We start from the raw sequence: 10189 nt of genomic DNA, 5'->3' as shown, positions 1-10189 counted from the left end.
GCCTCAAGGCAGACGGGCCCGGCCGCTGGAGGGCCAAGGCGCCCGGAGGCCATCGCCCCTGGTGCTTGCGAGGGAAACATTCCTCGGCTGCCTTCGGGTCTGCCTTTCCCTGAGCACACAGGCCTCTGCCTCGCTCAAATCTTCCTTCCTGTCTGCAGTCAAGTCGGACTGCTGTTTTACTCTTGGGTTGAGAAAAATACTCCAAGCACAGCAACATCCCTGCTTTCAAGTTCTGGTGCTTGGCCAGAAAAAAAATGACTGCCAAGAAAATCCTGTTCAGTGTCTGCAGCTTGTGCGTGCTCAATGCGGTCAGACCCACCCGAGAAGACACGGCAAAAATGCATCTCTTTGCTAAATGTCAAGTTTCTGATTCAAAGGATGGGGAAGTTCCTGTTCCTCACAGAAACGAAAAATAAAAAAACCTAACAAAATGTATTTTACCTCGCTTTCCTCTCAATCAGCTCAACTGTTTTAGCATAACTTTTAAAGTCACCTCATGGAAAGAGTCATTCCTGATGGAAATTTCATCTTGAATGGGTAAGTCTGGAAAAATATGAACACCCATAAAGAAAGTCCTATTACGTAATCTTCACTAGACAGCTACTACCAGCTCTGCTTATATCATCAGACAACCCTTTTGAAACCCCATGTCCGCAAGGTAGAAAAGGAAACAATCACCAATAGCAAGTCTGACACACAAACAACATTAATACAAACTATAAAGGAAGCAACTGGTACTCTAAAAGCTGGACTATGTACGAGCTGTCGATCAAGATTAACTTCCCTTCCGTTATCAAAAGTACTAGAAAGAACATCATCACCCAGCACCTGGAGTAGCACAGCACCAATGTGTCAATAAGCAGTAGCAAACAATTAAGCAAATATGTTTATTTTATATTGGTAATACACATAATTTATGAGTGGATTTCAGATACAAAAATCATGTACAATAGTTCACAACTGATGAGTGTAGCCACATTCTGGAAGAACATTTATCAATGTGAAATGTCATCAGCACTCCAACAGCAAAAACAAACATTTTCATATTTTTGTCATTCGAAGCAACATAAACATTGTTACAATAGTTCGTTCCCTTGATGCTATGTCAGCTCTGTGCAGAATCACAGTGTTAACTTGGAAACTGTTTAGTGGAGTAAAGTCTTCCCAGCAGCAGCAAGCAAAAGGATGGCGTATAAAGAACCACAATGCATTTGATGGCCATTAGGCATTGAATACCCACCATTATCTTGCTGGGTTACCTTCCATCGAACCCAACATGGTTTCACACAGTGTTGCACTAACTACAACATGAAGTATTAGTATTAGACTCAAAGCTGAGAAGAGAGATTAGATGGAGTGAAACAAATGAGAAAAACATCCATGGTTGAGGTTATGGCTTAAGTAATTTAGATGCATTAAAAGACAGACAACAGCTTATACAGTATTGCACGAGACAGACATAAGATTTCCACATCAACTGTGCGAACCGGTTTTTATGGTGACACATTTCTTGGTAGGTCTTTGCAGAAAGATGTCCTTTTTGACGTACGGTAAAACCAAAGGTGGCCTGAGATTTCCTCAGCGGTAGAAAGGCCGCATACCACACCGGTCAGATCAAGATAGGTTTCTCTTCAGTATATATATATCTATATTTATTTATTTTTTTGTTTTAAAAACTCAAGTCATAACAGACAAACTGGCGACAAGACATGGTTATGTAACAAAGGTAAACAGTGGCTTTGTTGAACCATCACAGAGGTTTGTTACCAAACAGCATCATCACATGCACTATAGACTAGCAGCACTTGGAACAGGATAGGTACATGTAAAACTTGTGCTTCCATCTCTTCAGGAGAGGGCTCCTATTAGAAATACAGCTGTATATTTCCCTACAAATGGCATCACAGTTCAACAACATTTCAGTTACATACAAGCATTTGCCACAGTTTATTAAAAGTCCTTTCATACCACTAAAAAGGCAAGTTATTTATTTATGACCTCCAAATAACACATTAAAAACAAGAATGTTACTTTCTAACAACAATACAAGGCTAGAAAAAGATTTACATAGTTATTAGTCTCTGTGGGGAAGGGTCAGAGACCAGGTGCAGACATGCTTGTTCCACACTTGGCTGATTTCAGGTTTCATTAGGATTGTAAGAAATGGTGAGTAAATGGTTACTCACTAGAATTAAAGGACTCCGTCCAGCTAGGATGTGCTAAGGAGCCCAAATACATCAGAGATCTACATACTTATAGCCCTTCCTGACCTAAAGTTGCTGCTGCTGCCGCCTGATTAAAAGCTTGTCTTATATACCATGTAAACTAGTGGATCAAGCCATTTACGTTGGGTGGCGTAGGCATTCTGGTTGCATGCCATTTTCGTTTACAGAAGCTTAAGTATGCCTTGCACCTTCATTATACAACATACCTTACAACTGGACAACTAAGAATTGAGAACAGCCATAAAAGAGATAACTCCTAAGGTTTTTATACAGCAAAAACAAGAGAAAAATCTGGAGAGCTAGTGGTTCGTTAACGGCCAGCTGACAGAAGCAAAAGCATACTAGAAATCTGCTTGCAAAATGGCACAGATGAAGGCTTAAAACCGATCATGGATGCAGTAAGCAGGCCTGCATACTACTTAATTCTAATTACTAATAAGAATCATGGTGGAAACTAACATTATTAAATTCTCACTTTAATCTTAGCTCTTTTTTATTCCTGAAATGTTCAGTGGTAACACAAAAAACATACTCCTTTCCTCCCAAGGACACCAAAATTGCAGAATATTTTCTGGCAATTACACAGTTTTGGTGATTTACAGATGCCTTGAAGAAAAGTCCATTTGCTTCAAAAAGTTCATCTATATATCTCTCTATATCTTAAGTAAAATATCTGTTTTTACCAAAATATGATATACAGGCACATGGCTGTAAAATAACTTTAAACCAATTCAATATAAAATTATTTTTGGTGATAAATAATCAGATTTCCAAACAGAGGCAGAAAGCTCCCCTTTCCTCCAAGGATGGGCTGCCAGAGGCACAGATCCTCTTTCTGGGTTTCTTAGATTTTGCCTTCTTCCAGCCCCATCTCTTCCGCTTATTACTTGGGGAGCCTAGGGGAGGGGCAGGAGAAGGTAGAGGCACATTTGTGCTTTTGTGTGTAATAGGCAGTGCCCTGCTCCTGGAGAGGGGAGGGGGGGGGGAGAAAAAAGAATTTCACCATGTTCACTGAGAAGTGGTAATGAAAGAGGCTGGAAGAAATCTGCAAAGCAGATAGGGTCCCTTCTTTTTGTAAGGAAATATTAGGGGAGCAGGTAACATGGTCTGAACAGGAAATTCAAAACAGCCTTTCTGCAGTTTCATCTTGTACGGAAGGTTTCATTAGCCCTGCAGGAATATGTGCAGGGGAACAACCTAATTAGATCTGAAAACTGTTTCAGTGCCTTACTTGAACAAAGAGTAGCATAGGAAGTCAGCTGCTCAAGTCTCAAAGCACGAAGTGAAGCAGGAATATCTGAGTAAAAGCACTTACGCATCTGGGCAACTGAGTTCGCAATAAGAATAAGTCAAGAAGGAGAGGAGAGATTTATTCCTTCACTCTTCTGAAACACCATTTAGAAATTCAGAAGTCTTCAGCAGGTTCTCTCAGCAACTGGGAAGAGAAGTGGCTTGGAGAAAAAGAAATAGCTAAAAGGAAGGCAGGGTCTTCTCTGGAGAAAAGAGCTGAACAGTGATGGCAACCGGCTTATCCTAAAAGCAAGCAAAAGTCAATCTAAAGATATACTTTTCACAGTTCCCTCTCACATTCAAACATCCAATACCCAAAGCCCCTGCACTAGATCTTCATAGATGGATCTAATGTTCCTCTACAAAGTTATTCAGAAATGTGGGTGATCTTCGTTACTTGCATGATTCCCACTTGGGGTATTTCTTTCCCAATCTGCCATAGAAGCATCCTTATCCACAGATTGGCAGTGCTCCAGTCCAGGTACAGCTCTTAGCCATCTACACACCTTTCCCCATCAGATTGCCAGTATTTTTCATACGAGTGCAGCTTCCCTTGACACAACAACTCAAGGAGCTGTTGTATCAAAAGCTATTGATCAACCAGTATTTAGAACAACTATGTTGCCTAGTCCTGCCTGTTCTGCATTAAAGCTCTGACCATTGCTACCAGCAGTGAGGTGTGATGCTGAGAAAGATTATTAGAGTCTAGTGAATGTTTGTAAGAGAAGCCTTAAAAAGAGAACAGCTATTTCAGAAAGGTTATTTTCAGGAAGGAGCTGACTTCAAAAGATGGTAGATTTGGACTGTTTTCTCCCTCAAAATAAAGAGCTCTGGATTCTTCATCTTTCAGATGACATTTTAGGATTACAACATTCATAGATTAATATCCAAATTTGATAGCCATTCAACTATTTCAGGGGTGGCTGCATGGATTGATTTTAGACTGCCATTAAATGATCTAATTGGGCAATCGTTCACCATGTGTTGCACCATCTGAAAAAAAAATCACACCACAATTGCAACCCGGACTCTCTTTGATTCTCCATTTATGGAGTAGGATTCAAATACAGGCTTTCTTCTCATCTTTACAAAGGCAGTTTTAACAGAGTTTATAATTGTAAGAGCTCCAAAGATGAATAGGTGTGTTCCTCTGAATCCTAAATCCCCATACTCTCATACTTTCTTTGACACTTGGAGAGGTCCTGGTACACTCTCTCTCTCTCTAAGAATTTCTTTGCATGCTTAGCTGAGAAAGTGGCTGCTATCTACTGAAGATTATTATTCCAAAGTCTATCAGGCCAAAGTTTCGAGACTTGCTCAGCATTCATTCCAGCCTAGCTTGTCCAATTGTCACACGTCCCCGATTCTGATGGAACAGAGCATTAGTATCTGCTGCACAAGAAACCCTTTTTATCCAGAGTGTGGTTAGTAAGTACAACCAAAGGAAGATCCACAGCTCTATTTTTCATTGTTAATCTGAGATGCCAAGGGAAAGAAGAGCAGTAAGTGTTAACCTTGGCCAGATGGTTTAAAGCTTAAATGGTACAGGAGTACAGGGCAAGAGAGATGCCACAAATGGCAGTAAAGGTTTATTTGATCAGGCCTGCTATATTACCATGAGCGGAAGGCAGGACCTATGGCAGAAGTCTGCCAAGCAGGCACTTAGTCAGGTTTGCATATTTCCCCGTCCCTCATGAACTTGACCTACCTATTGGTTTTAATTCAAGTCGCCTCTACTGTTGTAAGGAAGACACCCATTTCTGGGTGCCTGACACTGAATACCCATTTGTATCTGAAAATAGGGGCTCCACTCCCCCTCCAGATCTATCTATCACTGCTATCCACTTCTAAACTGAGGATTGCTGAATATGAAACCAATGGAGAAACACTTTTCTGATAAGTACAAACCTGCTGTGTATGCAGAGAACGGTATCTACAGACATATACATATGCATATAGTACATACACATGTTGATGATGACTTAGTACAAAGTGGAAAAAGAATTCTAATCCTCTGGTCTTGAATACTGCTGATTTTGTTGGAAAAAATGAGAGATCCCTTGTGATCTTCTCTATAGCAGATATGGGGTATTATTTTATGTATTTATCTTTTTACAAATACAATCCTCAGAGAGAAAAAAGAAGTGAAGCTCATGTCTTGAAATTCCCTGTTTTCAAGTTTCATTAACAGCAAATATTCTGAACAAAGTAATCATATGACAGAATAGTCAGGAAGAGAACAAGGTCTTCTTTACAAGCACATTACTGATTTTCTGGATTCAGTCAGTGCTACTAACATGTTTGGATCTTGATCCAACCTCCAAGTTCTCTTGTTTTCTTCACAAGCCTCTTCTACCACTTTTGTATGGGTGCTGCCATCTGGCCAGACCCATAACAGACTCCAGCTAAATGGGGCAATAAGACCAACTATATCACACTGTTTGACAGTACAGAGATAGGCTTAGGAATCGGAGAAATGCACCATATGCAAACTCTACCTTTCATCCTGGCTGAGCAGGATACAAGTTTGTCCTGCCAAGGCTTCTCCAGTCAGCTTCCAAGACATTCCACATGAGTTCACAAGGACACAAATGGGGCATTCCCCAAGGTCCAGAAGAGCATGCTTTTCTCAGATACAAGGAAATGAGCTGGACAAGAGCGAGATTCTCCCCCCAGTTAACTTACAAACATAAGGGACAGGGCAGCATGGATACTGCTCTTCATTGTCCTGTGACTATGAAGATCTTCCTACTCCTAGTTTCCCTAGCATATGTCCCAGGACAAAGCATGCTCCATGAAAGTCATAATGAAAGAAATAACAGCGTTAACTGTTAAACCATCCTGAGCTGTAGCAATTGGGACCTCCTGCACTTTGAGGAGGGTAGATTATCACTGCAGCAAGAAATATGGGTTCATTTCACAATGTTACTGTCCCCTCAATGAAAACTGGAATATTTGAATTTATAAAAGAAAAGCCCCTGATGACTAGATGAGGCCTCCTATACCTAGTTTCAGCCGCAAACAATTTCACAGAACCAAATATGAGCCCCTGAAAATAGAGGATTACCATGGGAATACAGCCACAACCTTAACTACAGCATCCTGAATGATGCTTCTAGAACACCCTCCTGGAATGCATCCCGATTGGCGTCTGTGTGTATATATATTTTTTGTATATACAACTCGTATTATCTCATATCTCCCTATATACAAATATTTACACCCACATACATATTTACAAGCACACCCAACCAGTGGGTGCGTGCGTCCTGTACATACACACACAAACGCCTTGTATATACACAGTCATTAAAATAATCTCATCTCAGCTAAAGACGGGTGGGTGACCAGAGAACCACAATCCTAGAGAAGAGAACTGCAGACCAAGCAGAGGCAGCCCGATCACCACTCACAATCTGCTCATAGGAAGAAACATTTTTGTTCCTAGTATTCACCTGAACTTTTGGTACTCAGACATGAAGGACTGATGGCACTGGCCAGGGCCCAAGACAGTGCAAGCAAAGGTGGCGCAAGCTTCCTGGCTGTTCTGCACTGTACTCCTCCCCGAGCCCCAAGCCAGAAGGAGACCAATCCCAGCCTGCAACACTCTCCACCCTTTATAGTCCAGCCTCTCTTGAACAGAAGGTCACAACATTGTGCAACAGTCCTGTGATAAGGCCCACTGGGGTTGGCATCAAATTAATGCAGCTACTCTTCATTTAAAAACTGCAATATCTGACTGGACTCCTGAGTCATGGGGCTGATTAAATTCCTTCCCCACCCTTTTCATTGTTCCAATATCAGAAAGGAACACAGACCAAAATCTTTCCCTAATGGCTTGGAACGCTCCATGTTGCTAACTCATACGGTCATGATCCGCTGTGCTTGCTCTACTGCGGTTTAATTAATACGGTACTTGGAACACCCTAATGGACTTAATTCAGACAGCAGAGCCATGCACAATAACAAAAGCTAGAAGGCAGCCTTTCCAATACCAGCCAGATTTTACCCATACAGAAGCAGCATGACTTCAGTTTGATTTGCTAATATTATTCCAGATTTGTCAATTCAGTCCATTTGAAAAACTATTTTGTAATTTTTGATATATAAATTATGCTTCTTTTCTACAAAGACAACCCTGCCCTGGATTTAAAAGCATGAATACCTTCTGGGCAGCATCAATATTCTCAGAAAGTACACTTCACTTTTTAAATATTTTTATAAAAGCCAAACATTGAAACAATGGTATCTGCTAGCCTTTAGCTTCGTTTTGGGAAGAGTTGTATTACCTGCTGTTGCTAACTCAAGTGAAGACTGTCTGAAATCTGGGGTGTCAATAATCATTAGGCTGGACGTATGAAACATTTACTTCAAAGCTCCTCAGCGCTCTCTCCTCTCTGCTCCAGGCTGCCTCTCTGTCAGCAAGTGCAAGAGCTCCTGCAGCCACTGTGCAACTCCAGAGGCATTTGTCCAGCCAGCAACAAACTCCCGCTTTCCCAGCAAACACATTCACACAGATCATAACCATTCTTCACTGTACCCAAAATGGAGACTTCATGAGACTCTGCTGAGAGATGTTACGTCCAAACAAAAATATCCAATTAAAAGGGTCCCAACTGAGGCTGGAGAACCTATAAACCAAGCCCTGCTAGCTGTTATCATGTACCTCTCACTCCTCAGCCAGTCTGCCCTTTCAAGAGCATCTCCAGACCAGGGAAGTGGGGGAGCATGATGGAGGAATCGGTATTTGCTACATGTAGGACAGCAGTGCTTTGTAACAGAACTTACTTTTGTTAACCATAACAACAACAACAACCAAACGAAACAAAACAGGTCTTCTGGGGTCAAAAAGATGCATGAAAAAATCATCTCATGGTTACAAGTAGGTAACTGCACCAGTTCTGTGAGGCTTCTGGCCAAGTGTTTCTTGGGGAGGGCTGGTACTCAGTACTGCTATGGGACACTTTCAATTCCCAGGCACCGGAAATGCTGTTCCCGTTAGCTTCTTCATTCACGTGAGGAAAGGACGGGGAATCCTGGCGATTTCAGAAGAGATACCAATAAGCAAAAAAGGAGAAACACACTGTCCTCCCATGACAGAAAAGTGGTGGGCTCCGACCTCAGGCATGGTGGGGAGAGGGGGAAGGGCCAGCTTTATTTAATGCACACCAGCCTGCTATCCCACACCCAAAGCAGGCAGAATGGGATATGCATCCCTGGCCAGCAGTGCTGTGCAGTGCAAGATTTAAATGACAAATTTACAAGGAACACTAGATTGCAGGGGAGTCCTTGACAGCTCTACTTCAACCCTGCTGCTCCAACTGCATTCTAAGATTTCTGTCCAATTATTCACCTAAGAATGAAAAATATATATTTATTACGAAGGACTCTTATTGCTATTGTTGGTTTGCGCTGTATGGTTCAAACTTTATCATTTCAAATCCAAACTCTTTGGGGATAAAATATCGTTTTTTTCCCTATTTTTTTCCCTTTCCAATTTTTTAAAATTGTATAAAAATAAAGGATTTTCCACAAACGTGGGCTAAAAGTGACCAATAATACTTGTACTTAGGATCATCTGTTGGAGATGTGGTTAGTTTCAGCCAAAAAACAAAAATAAAACTCCAGGGATTCCTTAGGTTAACATTTAAAAGACATGAAAACATTTGTTTATAAAATTGACCCCATACAGAATGGAACAGCCAAGCTAACAGCTGTTTTTTTAATAATGGTCTTAAATTTAAAAATAAAAATCAAGTAATTCCTTTTCTGGATTTTCACATTAGAAAACTGCACCATTCAAAAACTGTGGCTAGGGAAACCCCATTGCAATAAGAAAGTTTCTTTTAATAGTCGTCGAGGGTGTTTTCCAGGAACACATTTCTAACATCCAGTATGGAAGCCAACTCCAAAATGTGTTTTTGGAGGTGAGGGTTCTCCACTGTTTCGTCTCTTGGCAACTGGGGATAAGATTCTGGATAATTTCGAGTTTCCTGCTAGACAAAAAGAAAACAAAAACAGTATACTTACTCTTATAGTATTTACAACAAAAGTACAAAAGACCAAACTCATTTAAAAATATGCTGATTTGTGTAAATAGGCCACACAAAAGACAGGATTTCACTGGAAGTAATGAAGGTATTTTTCAGAGTATTTTCCCTTCACACAAAGTCGTATCCTAATTTGCAAAGCTGCAGGGAAGCTCAAGCCTTACTGGTCATGGTGGCGATACATAGGTTCAGTAACTTAAGACAGCTGGGCACGTTCCATTTTTATTACACATTCATGGAAACCGTGAGGAAAAGGGAAATTTGATGCACACGCACACACACACTAAAATAGACTGCTGATATTTTACTTTCTGTACATCTACTTTTTCAGGTTTTCTATAATGCTTGAACACTAAGTAGGCAAGCTAGATCTGGATGCCTACACCCACAGTGTGCATAAAGGTGTAAGTCCAGAAGCAAACTTCATTTGCAACACTTCCCAACAGCAGGGAAAACACTTTCCTGCCCTCTAACTACTTGTTCTCCTTCCAAAACTCCTTCAGAGCCCACAAATTCCAAGAGACTTCTCAGTGAAAGACCACTTTCTCCCAATGCTATGGTTCTGTTAATTTCTGTCAAATCATTCTCTCCATTTTTCGCACAGTTCAGCTACCATTCAAAGCC

At 41.0% G+C, this 10189-nt stretch overlaps 1 protein-coding gene across 2 annotated transcripts in view; it reads right to left on the bottom strand.

The window, feature by feature from the left end:
- Positions 1 to 873: 873 nt before the first annotated feature.
- SCAI (suppressor of cancer cell invasion) overlaps positions 874 to 10189 on the bottom strand; it is a 68094-nt gene continuing 58778 nt past the window's right edge. Inside the window, exon 18 of one of the 2 annotated variants that reach the window (XM_019495322.2) lies at positions 874 to 9508. In XM_019495322.2, the coding sequence (XP_019350867.1) occupies positions 9362 to 9508 (147 nt within the window). In that variant the 3' untranslated portion in view covers positions 874 to 9361. Of the gene's footprint in view, positions 9512 to 10189 lie in introns of both variants that reach the window. The other variant, XM_014603013.3, reaches the window with a different exon arrangement.

Source organism: Alligator mississippiensis, chromosome 12 (assembly GCF_030867095.1).
Source record: "Alligator mississippiensis isolate rAllMis1 chromosome 12, rAllMis1, whole genome shotgun sequence".
NCBI lineage: Eukaryota > Metazoa > Chordata > Crocodylia > Alligatoridae > Alligator > Alligator mississippiensis.
Note: the sequence above shows the minus strand (reverse complement) of the source record. Positions and strands in the feature narration are given on the sequence as shown.